The sequence below is a fragment of the Harpegnathos saltator genome, unplaced genomic scaffold (assembly GCF_003227715.2).
Source record: "Harpegnathos saltator strain DR-91 unplaced genomic scaffold, Hsal_v8.6 scaffold275, whole genome shotgun sequence".
Taxonomy (NCBI): Eukaryota; Metazoa; Arthropoda; class Insecta; order Hymenoptera; family Formicidae; genus Harpegnathos; species Harpegnathos saltator.
In genome coordinates this window covers 438,640-455,594 of record NW_020230067.1, presented here as the reverse complement: position 1 = coordinate 455,594, position 16,955 = coordinate 438,640, and the positions used below count along the sequence as shown (strand labels likewise).

The window sequence follows — 16,955 nt, the reverse complement described above, 5'->3', positions numbered from 1 at the left end:
TATATTGACATATTATAGATATACGTATATAGAGACGTTATAATCTTAAATATTTGTCAATGTCCAGGTATGCTCCATAATAAGTACGATGTCTTCCACACACCGTACTGTATAATGTTCAATAAATTATCCTTCAATTCTTTTTCATAAATATCCACCGACGTATCTTGCCGTGAAATATTAATGTTTGATAAAAAGCGTCTCATTTCAGAGTATTTATACCGTTATATATGTACAGTGTTATCGCATAAATATTTCAAAACAAATCTTAATAAGAAAATAATATCATGTAATTAAACTAAAAGATCAAAAATATTAAACATCATCATCATAACAAAATCGTTTTGCACAACTGATGTCGGTTGTACCATAATTCCACAAATCGATAAGTCGAAATCGTTTTTGATTAAATCGTGCTTACAGAGATGACTTTTCACCGCATTATCATATCTTCTTTCACTAATACCTCAGAATTTCATAGAATTATTAGCAAAATGCATGCATTCAAGAATGTCAATTGTAGATACATTCAAAAATAAAAATTTCTCTATCATTTTGCAAACAATCAGGTAAAATTTTAAGGTATTGGTAAAGGAAATTAGGTATATTAATGCTTATGAAATCAACTTTGTAAACACGATTTAATAAAAAATGCTTTTGACTTTCTGGCTTATAAACTTATCGGTCAGCGATATCAATCTCTTTGTAATAAATATTTTTTATATTTTTATAATTATATTTGGTAACCTCTCCTTTCATTTTTCAACTTATGCATTAGATAATATTATTTTGTTATTAATATGTTATCAATTTATTGACTTGTGGACTTACCGCATGAACGTGCGATATTAGTTAATATTTAATAAAAATTTTTTATATCCTCATGATGTTTGTGTGACATCTTTTATTTTTCATCTTAATGAGATAATATTATTTTCTTATTGATGCTATATTATTACAAAATATTTGTGCAATAACACGATGTAGATATGTAACGATATAAATATTCCGCAATGAGACATTTCTTGTTATACGTTAAAGTGCTTATAACACGTTCGTACGAGAAAAATAGTGCATATTAATCTGTTTAATGTTATCGCGTTGCTTCTAGCCTTGTTTAATGTAGAAGACAAGCAAGATAATGCCAAGCTGGTGAATGTTTATGAAAAAGAATTGAAAGATAATTTATTGAATATTATATAGCACGGTGTGTGGAAGACACCGTACTTATTGCGGAGCAAGAGACATACCTGGATATTAATAAATATTTAAAATTATAATATCTTTATATACATATATGTGTAATATGTCAATATAAACTCACATGTATACCTTTCTCATCTGTTATATTAAACATACTTAAAAATAATGTGATGTGGAATATATGTTGCAAATAAAAAAAGTGTTCGGCAGCCCGCGTTTATGTGTTAATAGTTTCTGAATCATTTTATATTGTTGTATTAATTAAAATGCATTCAAAGATTTGTTCAATAGATGTTCGTTATTTGCGTAACGATATAGCGATTAAGCGCTCACACATGACCGAGGGCTTTACTTATGGTATCACTTCTACTTATAAAATTGCAATATATGTTTAATTTAAATATAAAACATTATATATGAGTGGATTCAGAATGAAAAATGCTAACTTTTTCTTCTATATAATGAAATTGATAAATTAATTAATTAAATCTGATATGGTCATTTTGCTAATTATTAAAAATATTTTTTTATTTTAACGAAGCCTATTTTATTTTTCATAAAAAACCGCACAAGTTTTGTTAAAAATTTTTTTTCTATTTGCAATAATTATCGAGATAGCATAAAGGGGATGAAACTTTGAGGGATAGTTTTACCCCTTAAACCATTGCCGATAAAAGAAATACGGGTCTTTTATTTTATTCTACAAATATGCCAAATTTCGTTGAAATTGGAGACACACTTCGCAGATGTTCCTTGTAAGTGTACATGCTAACAATAAGGTTTACAGACTTTAGTAAAACGTCTTTAGAGCGTGCGTTTAGTTCTAATGTACGACTCCTTAGATTTCATACGTTTTTCGAAGTCTCTACTTAAGCGTGGGAACGCTTTTGTGAATAACGGCTCGACCCAAATCGAAGATACATTTAGATTATTACTTTGTCACGATATCACGAGCCGATTGCGATCGATGTTTCGAGAGAAATATCGAGGAGCTCTTGCAACTCCGTGCGATCTCCGTGTGTCGTTTCCTCGTGAACGTTCAAGTTATTGCGTGGCGGACCAATCAAGTTGGAGCATGCGATTATTACTTTACGTTTATATTGCCATACACGTGACCTCGGCAATCGAACGCGCGCAAGACGCGGTATTGCAAGAGCTTCGCGCTCCCTTGTGTCGTCCTTTCTTGTATCTTCCTCGCGCATGTTATTCGACATATACGTTCATATATATGTTTTGAAACCGAACGACCAGCTTCGTACACGCGCAGATACAATATTTCAGACAATACGTTGCAGAGAGGGTCGCGCTTGAGTACGAGCGATCTTCGCGATCGCTTCGATGAGGCGATTTAGATAGTTCTTGTAAGAGTTCTGGCAGACACGATAATGTATTAATGGGTCATCGATGTCTTTAATACATCATTAATGCGTCATTTGTCGTTAGTAATATGCTATCGTGTTTGCAGCGGGTGTGAGATGATTATTTTAGAGTTCGTATTTTTAAGAAAGGAATGGGGGTTGTTAATATGTATACACGGAACGACGAAGTCTGATTGTATTGCATTTCTACATTATCCTTGCAATTGTGGTGTCCCACGAGGCATTCTTTTCGCGGCAAGCAAAGTGCGAATTTCCCCGGGTGGTGGAAACTTCTCAAAGACGTCTGTAAAACGCCTCTTAAAAGTTTCTGCTACATCGGTCGGGTACGGTTGCAACAACGTTCCCAAACAGAGCAATGTATGAAGTACGTCTCCGGGCCATCCTCTAAAGACGTCTGAAGCAAGTGAAATATCTTTCAGATGTCTCTAAGATCTCTCTTATACATTCGTACTGTATGGGCTAGCATTAATCGCTTATTTCTTTGTTTTCTTCCTCCGTCTGTACTTGAAGTTCAGCACACGCCGTTGTTGTATCCGGACTTCGTGAATTAAAGGAGAGAGTCTCGCGAGAGTCGATAATTCATGTTCTATTTGGAAAAATCCGAGAGGAAAGGCGGAGAACGCTCGTTTCTCAGAGTGCGTTCTCTCCTTCTCTCTTTCTCTCTCTCCCTCTTTTAGGCACACTGTTCCGCACACGAGGAAAAAAGAAAGGAGAAAAATGCGCATCCGTGTTAGCGAGTAGGACGTCTCTCGTAGAGAATGCAAACGGACTAGCGGGTGAACACACAAAATTCGATCGTCTCTCTCTTTACGCCGACCGCGCGTGTCGAATTGTATTCCGCAGAACGTACGAATTGTCAACCCCCTTGTTTCTCTTCAACGTTTACGTGTTAGGCTAGCTTAACTAACAATTAACACCATTAATCGTCTAATCGTTATCGCAAACTCTATCTTAATCAAGGCACAACACACGGCACTCGTACCTTCCTAAGTCGAGTGCACGCGCGCGCGCGAGAACGAATTTATCTCTCGGGAGGAGCGAGACTCTCGATCGTTCCTTGATACGTGTCAAGCTGTATACGAGTTTAAATTCAGCACCTCCCGTGTCAGTAAACGGCATTGAATACGTGATGCATCCTCTCTTCGCCGCGAGGACGATGTGCGCGATGCTGACCGAGGAGCAGGACGTAGCGATCTCAGCGAGATTGCACGAGCGAAGAGCAAAGAATCGATACAATCTGCAGTCCGTTTATAATTATTACGACTCACCAAGTAAATTTGTGCAGACAATACACGAACGGCTGAGGACCGTTTCGAGAAAGCGTCCGAGGAAACCTCTCCGGGAGCGTTTGGCTGTCCTTCCCTTTCCTGTTTTCTCTTTACCCTTTAGACATTCCTTGAGTCTCAATGTCGTTTGAGAGCTTTCCGAAGCTCCTTTCTTGAGATCTTTTTATCTTTCGGGGAGAAAGAAGCGCTGTCGCGATATGTATAATAAATTTCATGTCCTCGAGCAATTTCAGAACGGATTCATCTCGCGATACTCGCGCATCAAGATAAAATTCAATTCGATGTTTTCTTCCATGCTTTCCTCGAGAAAGAGTTATTTTATACGATGCTTATCCCTTTATTCGTCGTCAAGGTGTAAGTTCATCGTAGGGGACACTAAGATATTAGCGTGCACGATACCGTATCGTTGCGGGCGCACGTGTCAAACACGCAATGAAAAGTCAATCCTTATCGTATAATTCGTGATTCGATATATCTCGTAAGACGAAAGAAAAAAAAAAAAAAGGAAAAGCAAACGATCAGCCGACGACGACGAAAACGACGACTGATCGTAAAGAGCGTACGAACGTCGTAAAAAATTCCGATTGTTTCGAGAGAGGACTTATTCTCTCTTTCTTGGTCGGATGTTAATTTTCTTATATAGTCTATGCGTAGCATGTGCGTCTGATGAGTTTGAACTCGGAGCGTTAATTAGAACGCGCATACGTCGGAGCCAGAAAACAAAAAAAAAGAAAAAGAAAAAAAGAAGAAAAAAGGAAGAAAGAGGGAAAGAAGGAAAAAAGAAAACTTACGCTATGATTTTCAGGAGAGGAAAATTTGAGCGAAAGAAGACTGCTCTTGTCGACAAGAAACATTATTCACTTTGACATTAGAATAGAGAATATACAATGAGAGAACCATATCACTATACGACTCTCTAACGTATTGATACGACATTCGTTTAAATTCGAACACGAAGAGTGGCATCGCTTTCCTTTCGTGATAATATCCCTGCAATTCGGTACGTCGATTCTCTCGTCGTTGTGCGCGAACTTATTGTACACCCGATATCGTTACGATTCGGTGAGAATACGAGAACAGAGAGACGTGTATCTGTCATAATTGTCATTCAAAGTTTCTAAGTGTCGCTGCGAAAATGTATCTCAGGATGTTCTGCTCTTTTATCAGCTATAAGTTTCGTCACACATCCCCACACGTTAATCTTAATGGCTTTGATAGCGCTACATTTATTAACAATTGGGTAAAAGAAGCATCTAAGTAATCACACGACGTATATGATATATTATGATTATGAATTATTGAACATTGTATCAAATTTTATATTCACTTCTTGTGGTTGACAATAAACTGGTTTTATAAAAAAGTATATATATATATATATACATGTAGAGAGAGAGAGAGAGAGAGAGAGAGAGAGAGAGAGAGGAGAGAGAGGGAGAGAGAGAGAGAGAGAGAGAGAGAGAGAGAGAGGGAGAGAGAGAGAGAGAGAGGGAGAGGGGGAGGGGAGAGAGAGGGAGAGGGGGAGAGAGAGAGAGAGAGAGAGAGAAGGGGCACAGATTACCTACACAGGTTTGTAATGACGATTAAAAGTAACAGAGGAAACGTCTGACCATACGAATGTTCGTATCTTAAAGTGTATACACAAATTTACATGGCAATACATTAGAAGTTCGAATTTTTTATTTCGGATATCCCCAAGGATCTTTCTTTTGGTCCATCAAGATGAGGGAAGATTCGCATATATTCTTAAATACCTCGCGCAATCTGCCTTTGGGAAATACCTATGTAAAAGATAATTAGTGAATTAATACATTTTATTATACGCAACATACTTGTTTCCCATAATCTCTCAGAAGTTAAATTCTGGGAATTAATTGGAAAAGAAGCATTTAAGTCGTATCGAAACCGAATATATATCAGTACGAGAAGACAAATATTCATGTTTGAATATGTTATAACGATTAGCGTGCTGTCAACACGTACTTTGTATAGCTGATGCTGTTCGGACGCGAGTATGTCGGCCAGTTGAATGCAATTGGCATGCTCGTTCATCTCGCACATAACGGAATACAACAGGAGTGTGACTTTAGGTATACAAAGCTTACGAAGTTTTTCTAACTGATGGTCTCTGAGCTCGTCCTCGGGCGTGCACGGTTCATCGTTGCTGCCCTTTGAGTCGACGAGCCAGCCACCGTCGGGGAATAATAAAACGTTAAATAATAATTGCTTTACAGCCTGAAACAAGACACGGAGAGCTTTATATTCCGGTTCATGTACTTTCTGCAAACTTTCTGCGTACCTTTGTGTGATGTTGCATCGTACACTTCCACCTTTCCAGCTCCACGTTATATTGTGTTTTCCTGTGATCGTACGCGACTTTCTCTGTAAACGTGGCGTATGCTGGTAATTCTTCCAAAGGCGTGGGTTTGCCATGATGGTAATGTGAAAACCATTCACCAAAGCCCTCTAGGGCATCGAGGTACGTTTTATAACAAAGGTATTCTCTTATGGAAGAGGCCGCTTTTCGTGCCGAGTTATTCGTCATCGTAGCATTCGCAAGCGTGAATTCCATGCTCGGATATTCAGCCACGACGGACTCGACGGAATCTGATGGAATCTGCAGGGTATAATAGATAAACACCATTTAACTACATAATAAAAAAAAAAACAATTCGTCAATGAGCTATCAGATTAAAAAAAAGCGAATTATTGCCGATAACGATTGATCGATTAGTTAGCACCTTGTTAAAAGCCTTTCGTGCCGCATCGATTTTTTCAGCAGTTAAGAAGTATCTAATGAGTGCGTTCGTTTGCCACAGAGCTTCCTCTCGCTGATTTTGGTAGAAAATTAGCCAGTCTAGCGCATTGATCGTCTCCATGTCTGCGTCGGTAACGGTTCCTTTCAGGTCCGTTGGATCGCATTCCAAGTTCTTCTTACGTATATTCTCCACCACCAACTTCGTGATCGCTTCCACATTTAAGTTCGCGTTTTCTGCGGCACATAGACACTTTTTACGCTCTTCATGCTCTTTGACACGCTCTAAATAAGAGGCGTAGTTAGTTATTTGGCCTTCCTGCGGTAATGTCGCAGTGTAGAACGCGATTAGAGTCGGATCGCCCATCTCAATGAGAACACGTACATATGCTTGTAATACTTTATCCTCGATCTTATCCTTCGTACTTCTTCCGATTTGTCTGAAGAACAATACTAAATGTGCCAGGAATCTAAGAAACTGCGAGTCGCAGAGGCCAACGTCTATCATATTTTCGATTTCTTCCATTAACTTGGATGTGTGATCCAATATTATGTATTTCTGTATCAAATGATCAGGTTTGTCAGATTGTGCGCGTATCACGGGATTTTTTGATGCATGTAGCTCTTTAAACGCGTCTTCTAATGCAATTTCATTCTTCCAATATTCTTCTGGCATATTTGTGTAAATTTTTGCCATTGTCGCCCTCATTTCCGATTCGACTTTGATGTCTAGGAGAGTCTTCATGTATGCCCATAATGCATCTTGCCATGATGATGCTATCTGTAGCAGTAGTTGGACATTACCACACAGACTCGCGTATATGGCGCGATAATATATACCTGTTTGATAAAAATACCACATTTGAATATCTTTTATCTAGGGTTATCTATGGATAATATCACATTTGAATATAAAAACAAGCATATTGTTATAAATTTTTTTTTGAAAAATTTCAAAATGATTTATAAATAAAGCTCATAATCTTATTATTCATCTGATATCTTTACCTATGCGTTTATCTTGAGACATCTCCCAGGCACATAATTTCCAAAGACTCCTATCAGGATTCCCCTCAATTGGCAATTTAGTGTCTTTCAGTGGAATATTATAATTTGGATCATGATTGGGAATCCATCCTAATAAACATGCAGCTCTCCAAGGTTGACCACAATGCATAGCTAATGCCTGAGCTTTTTGAAGGCGTCCACAGCGTACCTGTAATATATTTTTGTTTTAAATTTTAAGATTAGTGTTAAATTCTGTTGAAAGATTTGTGCAAGTCACAATAAACATACCTCTATAAACATTCTCTTTTCAAGTCTGGCGTCATCCTCTCTGTCCAAATCATGCAATGGTTTACCTTCTCGTATAGGTGCATCAGGATCAAGAGATGATACCAGTGGTCTAGATGAAAGAAATGTAATTCCTAAATTTCGATTATGCAACTGATGGACTGTGTTCTCCCAAGCTAGTGTCTTATCAGTGAAAAGCTCTATGGAAGGATATTTATCTGCTTGGTCCAAAGCATTTTTCTCTAACCAGTCAATAATCAACTGATATTCCCTAATATAGCTTTCAGACTTGTACAAATTTTCTATAACATCTTTCTCAGAAATATAATTGCTATTCGCATGTTCATCATGTTCCATTTGAGTAGACATACTGGCACTGGTTATACGATTTTGATAAAGACAATATATCAGTCTCCAGATATTTCTTTCACTTTCTAAAGAGGTTTCCTCTTCTGCTATTTCAGTATTTTCAACTTTTGACTGCATACCTACAAGAAACTATGTTTCAATATAGTGTGTTTGATACATTGACATATTATCATTGATATATCACATATTAAAATAATATCACAGGATGAGATAATATATGAAATGATACCTCTTATTATATCCAATGTGTCAGTACAATTCTGTATAAAATCTGCAATAGTGTCAAATACTTGCGCTTCAGAAAAATGTGCTTGCATGCTCTGTAAGAAATCATAGTAGAGCTTAGTCTTGGCTTCTCGCCATGGTTCATTTGCTTTCAAAATTATTCCAGTTGCTGTGCTGTTTTCCATCATTTCTCTGAAAGCGATATCATTATTTAACTTCAGAAACGATGTTTGATGAATATTTTGCTGACCCAACAACCGAATAGACTGATTAAGGTTGCTTTTAGTATCATTTAATATTTCCATTTTTTAAGTATTATAATATACTGTTGATAATCAATAGAAAAATCCTTTAATTAGTATATAAAAACTATAAACTTTGTAGAAAAAGATGCAATTATTCTACAAGAAACAAATACACAAATACGCGCGCTTCCCGTCGCATGTGTTCAGTTGGCTTTGGTTGGCTTGTTCTTTTTCAAAGAACTAAAGCACAGTATACAGTAACGACAAACTTTACGTCTCCAAGGCTAGACTGCACATGCGCGGCCGTGTTCCAAAATTCACTGCTAATACTGAAAATATATAGTTTGTGTCACGCAAACTATAACTTTTCAGCGCTGGCAGTGAATAGCCAGTAAACACGGCCCTAATAGCGTTATAGATATCTTTTTTATCTCCTTTCTCGCAGAAAAAATATACTATATGTCTCACTCTAACTTATTACACTTAGTTCAGCAGTGCAGCTAAAAAGTGCAGACCATCTTTCTGTCACAATTGTTAATTTCAATTTCTGTTCTCTTTCTCTCTTTTCTTCTTTCTATATATTTATTTAATTTTTTTCAGAGTACAATTCATTAAATGTTGTATTAGGTGTACAAATGAATAATCCAAATTATTTTAAGCAGTTATGACATTAATTTTAAATTGAATAAATTTTCCCGCTCTTTTGTGATTATGCAATGTTGACATATAGTTATTAAAAAGAACATATAGTTTGGCGAAAGGCCCAACATAACCTTCAAAAGTATTCAGTTCAGTACAGTCGAAAATGGCAACAGATAAGGTGCATATCCGACACTGCATTCTTTACGAATTCCAATAAGGAAAAAATGCTGCAAGAGCGTGCGAATTGATTTGTTCCTTTTTCGGCGAAAGTGTTGTATCGTACGATGTGTGCGCATTTTGGTTTAAGCGGTTTAAAAGCGGTAATTTCAGTCTAATTGACAAACAATGTTCTGGAGGCCCTCCAAAGTGCGATAATGACGACTTGGAACAACTCGTTGAGAATTCGGCACAAACATAAAAAGAGCTTGCAGAACAGTTGGGAGTAACGCAGCAAACGATTTCCAAATGCCTACATGAGATGGGAAAGATCCAGAAAGAAGGAAAATGAGTTCCGCATGAACTCACTGAAACCAACAAAAATCAACGAGTGGCAGCGTGTCTTTCTCTTCTCAATAAGTAGCGTCGAAAGTCTTTCTTGTGGAAAATCATTACAGGCGATGAGAGATGGATACTCTATGACAATCCGAAACGCAGAGAGTCATGGGTAAATCCCGGCGAATCATCAAAATCGGTCGCAAAACCCAATCGCTTCGGAAAGAAGGTTCTTCTCTGCATTTGGTGGGATATCAAGGGTGTGCTTTATTATGAGTTGTTGGAACCGGGTGAAACAGTTATTGCCGACTGCTACCAACGTCAATTAATCTGCTTGAGTCAAGAATTGGAACGAAAACGCCCATATACTGGCAAAAGAGAATGTCCAGTGAAATTGTTGCATGACAACACCAGGCCACACATTGCTTCCAACACAAAAGACACCATAATGAGTCTTGGCTGAGACGTCTTGCAGCACCCGACGTATTCAACAGACATTGCTCCATCCGATTATCACTTGTTCCGGTCGATGTAACACGCCTTGTCCGATATGCACTCCCAATCAGTGGATGAGATCCGAAAATGGCTTGACGACTTTATCATGTCCAAAGACATAACATTTTTCCGAGATGGAATTCATCAGCTGCCTGAAAGATGGCCTAAAGTTATAGAAAGCAACGGCGAATACTTTGAACAATTTAATTTACTTTCTTTTAAAATAAACCTTGAATGTAGCTGAGAAAATTGGATTATTCATTTGTAAACCTAATAAATGCTTTGAACACCGTATAATAACCTTTTTTTAGCATTCAAAGCGTTTATAGTCTCAAATAGACCCTGCTTGCTATTGGTTAGGTTAGGTAGCGAGGTTGCGCATGTGCAATTCATTTTTGAAGATGCTAACATCAAAGGTGCCGACAGAGAGCGTCGCTACTGTGTATACTATACTACTGTGTGACTAAAGTCTATTCTTTTTAGCTGTAATAGACTACGTTTATACGGCTTCTAACTTCGACTTAAAAACGCTAATGTTATGGGCCAGAGCACAGATTTCTGCATAATACATAATACATAACACATAAAAGAATAAACACATAAAAGAATAAACCAATTGGTTTTCTTCATTTCTCTCCTCAGAACAGAAATGAAGAATTCTGATTGATTGATTCTCTTATGCGTTGTGTATTATGCGTTATGCAGAAGTCTGTGCTCTTGCCTTGTAACTCTTACTTAGGGTGAGTTGCGTTTACACATTTACGCTTATCTTATTGTCACCAATCTGAAATAACATAACTTTCGAGTAAAGTGAATCAAGGATTTCCATTAGTACCAATATAAAAAGACGAAAAATTAAATGATTGTGATTGTATTTTGAATATAAAAGAATTAGAATATAAAAAGAATAGTATGCAAATAAATCAACAAATAAAGTGAATTTTTAGGTTATATTATGAATTTGAAAATTATAAAATATGTATAGCGTCTGTTTACACGTCTTCTTTACGTCGATGTAAAAACTCAGAAGGCCCATCTACAATGGCTGCAAGAATAAGGTTGTAAGCGTAAGCAGTAAAAAATGGACCAACCATAATCCATTATTCTTATAATAATCGATTGTGGTTGGTCCATTTCTTACTGCTTACGCTTACAACCTTATTCTTGCAGCCATTGTAGATGGGCCTTAAGCCTTTTCACCAAATGATTTTAAGTTACTACATCAATGTAATAACTTCGTCGTAATGGAGCGTTTACACAGCATCTAACGTCAGTAGTTATAACATCGATGTTACAACTTTAGCGTAAATTGGGCTGTGTAAACGTAGTCATAGTGTTGCATTGTCGGGGCTCCCAATTCGACACAGTACAATTAAACATAACCAATATGTGTAAAGCTTTTTCTGGTAAATTACTAGATCTAATTAATTATTTTTACTAGAGAGAAACCTACGGTGTACCTGGTATTCATAGTCAGGTCTTATATTGAAGATCGCCTTAAAGCTAAGACTCCATGCATGCGGTGAGCTGCGACAAATGCTGCGATGACCAATCAGGAGGGAGGCGCAAGTTCGGTTGCGGCAAGCTCCGGCATGCGTCTGTCTCCTGATTGGTCACCGCAGCCGTTTGCCGGAGCTTACCGCATGCATGGAGTCTTAGCTTAAGTTGATCTTCAGATACTTCGTAGCCAATGAAATAATTTGTACAGCATCTGAAGATAAATTTGAGACGGTCTTAAATATAAGATTCGACTATGAATACCGGCCTAAGAGCGGCTACCAAGCCGATTACGCTATAACGTTTTCAATCTAAATTTGTCTTCCCTAGAATATAATTCTCCAAGACCAAGTCGTTAGAGCTTACCAAATCTTTCCTAAACCTATCCAAACTCTACCTTTTTTTTGTTTATTGTAGTATATAAGAAATGGCGCTAAAATCGAGTTCATACCGCCTTACATGAATCAATATATTTGCATTAACGACTAATTTTATTTATTATTTGTACAAATTACACCTTATAGTAATATGTTTATATGAGCGGTAAGCTCCAAAACTGGACGGAGCGCTTATATTATAATTAGTGACTCATCTCGTATAACCAGAGAGAAACCTGAGAGCGGCCAATACGGCATTTTCTTTGACACCGACTTTCCGCACTGGGAAAGGACGCCATCTGCATCCATTTTGAGAGGGGAACTACGATGCTACATCCACTTTCAGGTCTCTGTGGTAAAATCTATATGTGGTAAAAGTCCGTGCTACATCCACTTTCAGGCGGTTTATGTCCGTGCTGCAACCATTGCCGGCCGCGGGGCCGCGTCCATGTAGCCGTCGTTCTGTCGCCTAGCCCCGTCTCTTTCGCCCCGAGGCCTCACCATCTTCGCTGCCAGCCGCGGAGTGTCTTCGCGGAGTTGTGTCTTCGCGGGTATAAATTTGCAAAGTTGCGCGATGTTGGATTAAACACTCATAAGACCAAGAACGCGACAAACGTAGATTCCGCCATGTTTTGGACATTCTTCACGCTTCTGCTAGCCACTGACTACGTTTACACAGCCCAATTTACGCCAAATTTATAACACATCGATGTAATAACTACTGACGTTAGATGCCGTGTAAACACTCCTTTACGACGAAGTTATTACATTGGCTGCGTTCAGCAGAACAAAGTGATCAGTGAGCGCTTAGTGATTCTCGCTCCTGATTGGTAAATACTTCTGGGTCTATGAAGAATCTAAAAGAATGCTCCAATCACAGACAATAATCACTAAACGCTCATTGATCATTTTGTTCTACTGAACGCGGCCATTGATGTAGTAACTCAAAGTCATTTGATGAAGAGGCTTAGAGTTTCTACATCGACGTAAGGAAGACGTGTAAACGGACGCAGTGTAAATATGACAATAATACCAATATAAAAATTGAATATCTTAACTTGATTGTAAAATTGATTTATGTCGTGAAAACTGTAATAACGGTCCGAGATCAAGCAAATGATTTGGTGGTGTTAAATTCAACAAATGTTGTAATATAATTTCTTTCTGACGCTTTCGCCGTTTAATCAAAATATTTCGTACATATAGTATATATTGCATTGTCATATTTTCTACTATTTTCAAATATATAGCAACAAACGAGCGTACGCTTTCCATACTTTCCATGACTAATTTTTTCCAAAATTGATAACCTAAAATTTTAATTTCATTTTTAGTTAAATATTATATTTTATTATATAAATTTTACTATATAGATATATACATATTTTATAATTTTCAAATTAATAATATAACCTAAAAGTTCACTTTATTTGTTGATTTATTTACATACTATTCTTTTTATATTCTAATTCTTTTATATTCAGACTACAATCACAATCATTTCATTTTTCGGCCTTTTATATTGGTACTAATGGAAATCCTTGACTCACTCGAAAGTTATTAAGTTATTTCAAATAGATAAGCGTAAATGTGTAAACGCAACTCATCTTAAGTAGGAGTTATAACATTAGCGTTACTCAGGGTCCGTTCCATTTCACGCATTAACTGCATCGAGAACCGTTCCGTTTCAGCTAATGGGTGCATTGGTGGCGTATAGAATTCCCTAGAATCCCCCCACCTCTATCGCATTGAGCACGCATCAGCTACTACAGCTCGGACTAGAAGCAGTTGATGCGAGCATGCGCAGATTAGTATTTATAATCTTTTATATAACCCTACTTAAATACTAACAACGTGACGTGACGACTGATATATTTAACGTACCGATATTTTTTGATTTTAAACATACAGATAATCACAGATACGTACAATGGACAAAGTCGATAAAGTTGAATTCCCCGTATTAGTGGATAACGAAATGATCACTATGTTTCTCGAAAAAGAGATCATGTTAAAAGCATCGAAAGGTAAAATTGAAATTTTAAAGTTTTAGAAACAATTCAATTGTATTTTTAAATTAATGCATGTGTGTGAATATTTTTCTACAGATCAAGATTTCTTGATAAAATATAGACTCACTACTACTACTGTTATTACTGCTGCTAATTCTGTTGTCATCATTCACTAATGAAAATAAGGCTATTGTTGTCAATGTTTCGATGTCCATTGTGACCATGGTAGCATCCATTTTTCCTTTCACATCAAACGCAAAAGTCGTTCCGTTTCCAAAAGCGCATAAGCGCATTAACGAAAATGGAACGATATCAATGCGTGCAACGCATTGATTGCGATCGATGCGCTCGATGCGTGAAACGGAACGCAGCATAAGTCGAAGTTAGAAGCCGTGTAAACGTAGTCAATGGTTGCGTTCAGAAAACAAAGCGCTCACTGAGCGCTTAGTAACTATTGGTCCTTATTGTTAGATCCTTACATTCAGACCAATAACGTTGACGAATTACTCAACCGTTGTGTAACCGTTGTGCTTTCTGAACGCAGCCACTGGCTGCGTTCAGTAGAACAAAATGATCAATGAGCGCTTAGTGATTATTGTCTGTGATTGAAGCATTCTTTTAGATTCTTCATAGATCCAGAAGTATTTACCAATCAGGAGCGAGATTCAGTGGAAAATGTAGTAATGTTGCCCAACTGTTGAGTTTGCTGAATGCAGCCAAAGTCAAGGCTATTGCCGGGGTAACGCGACAATTTCCCGAAAAATGGCGGAGATAAGATTGGTATCAACGAAAACCTCTAGACGACATAGTTTTAATTCCTATAGGTTAGTAATACTGTTTAAATGGTAAGCTAGTTTGTGCAAACTTTTTGACAAATGTGCGCACGTATCACAAATATTATGTTAAATTATAAATATAAAATATTTTATAGTGTTAAATAAAAATGACAAAATAAAAAAAAATAAAATTAAAAAACAAAATAAATATTTTTCGTGATTGTCATTTTGCTCTTCCGTGGCATTGACAGATGACATCGTTTATAATATTATTCTGCATATTTTCTTTATTTCGCCAAGATGTCAGATCAAAATAAGTGTAATAATAATATAAGGATATAACAGCCAAAATTATGTGCAGCAAATTATGAATAAAATACGAAGAGAATTATCTTATATGTGTGGCGACCAGCTCCCGCCATCTACCGCGGCGCCATCGGACCCGCTTCAGCAGAGCTGCCGAAAGCAGGTGCTGCAGCCGAGGACGCTTTTTTGTTTCTTCGTTCGGCCACGTGCGATAGCGCACGTGCCCAGTTCAACTGTTCCAGCGGTGCTACCAGTGCTACAATAACAGTCAGCTGTTGTCATGTGACAATCGCGCAGTTTTCTTGATTCGCGGGACTGAAAAGTGTTCTCTTCGCGATCGTCTAGCGTGGTCCTCAACGCGATCTTTTCGTGCCGGCTTAGCGCGACCCTCGCAGTCCGCGCGCCTCGTCGCAGCCACCGGTGTGCCAGCATCACCTTCGTCACAGGTTGTCGCCACTCGGTCGCCCAACGAAATGGCCGCTGGCCTCAACGCAATCGTCGTCGCCTCACCGCGGGTCGCCTCTCCACGGACACCGCCGTGCAGCACCAACCGACCGGGGCCCATCGAGCATCATCGCGGGACGGCCGCCGCAGCGCAGTCTTCCCCGGATTTCTCCACCCTGAGCCGGTGAGCGAGGATAGCGGTTGCGTGAATCCTACTTCCTCGCGTCGCGACAGCTCGCGCCTCCAGGTACTGCGTACGCCCCGCGCGGCGAGTGCGTTCCGCGAGTGTCACCACGTGTCACCCATTGCTAGCACGTGCGCGTATCGAGAATGCATCCTAGGGAGCTATCGCTTTTGTTCGCGCGATAATCGGGCATGCGTCACGCGCCTGCTGCCTCGTGCGCATCGCGCTTTAGTGCGCCGACTGTGCGTGCATGCTGCGCCATTTATATTGCCCTAGCCTTTCGCGCGCGTTTTCGTGCGCGCGCCTGCGCCGTTAACATGCGCCCTTCGCGGTCGCACATCGCGAGTGCCGTTACACACTCGTCATTGTAGCGCGTCTTCGAGAGCGCTTTTGTGTGCGTACGTCTCTGGCGTGCGTATTTTCCGGGCGTGCGTCACGTACCGGCTCTTCGCGTGCATTCCGCGTTCTTTTCCGCACGCAGACCGTTGCGCGTGCATTCTTGTGCACGCATTTCCAGCGCTTCGCGCGCGCCGTCGCACAGTGGAACGAAATGTTCTAAAACCGGACATTCGGACAAAAAATCAAATTTCTAAAAACTTCTAGGTTCGGTATGTTTTCATGTTCTGTACACTTAAATCTATTTAAAAATATCTTTGAAATATTAATTTTTATTAATATTCCTATTGACAGTATTTAACTAAGTTCACACTTGGAACAACTAATGAAGTTTCATCGATTCAGTACATATTGTTTTAGAAAACTTTCATATACACGCATATATATATAACAAATATATATCTTTTATAATGTTGTATGTATAACAGGTAAAAAACAATATAAATTTCTATATGGAATACAAACAGCTTTTGTACATGTCATTATAATCAAACAATGGTCAAACAAAATCAACAAAACCAAAAATTGTATATCTGACCATTCGTTTCCTACAACAATGTTAAAATGTAGTGAGCATTA

At 38.3% G+C, this 16,955-nt stretch overlaps 1 protein-coding gene across 3 annotated transcripts; it reads right to left on the bottom strand.

Moving 5' to 3' along the window:
- Positions 1-5,474: 5,474 nt before the first annotated feature.
- On the bottom strand, positions 5,475-9,001 carry Nup107 (nuclear pore complex protein Nup107). 3 transcript variants are annotated; one of them, XM_011137766.3, is made up of 8 exons: positions 8,929-9,001; positions 8,515-8,702; positions 7,920-8,404; positions 7,632-7,839; positions 6,610-7,463; positions 6,168-6,485; positions 5,852-6,103; positions 5,475-5,649 (listed from the first exon to the last, which is right to left on the bottom strand). In XM_011137766.3, exons 1-8 carry the CDS (start codon positions 8,952-8,954, stop codon positions 5,548-5,550), a joined length of 2,433 nt encoding a protein of 810 aa, XP_011136068.1. In that variant the 5' UTR covers positions 8,955-9,001; the 3' UTR covers positions 5,475-5,547. The 3 variants fall into 3 exon arrangements, with proteins under 3 accessions (XP_011136068.1, XP_011136067.1, XP_019696052.1); XM_011137765.2 differs by lacking the exon at positions 8,929-9,001 and having other exon boundaries at positions 8,515-8,893; XM_019840493.2 differs by lacking the exon at positions 8,929-9,001 and having other exon boundaries at positions 7,920-8,414; positions 8,515-8,697.
- Positions 9,002-16,955: the final 7,954 nt, after the last annotated feature.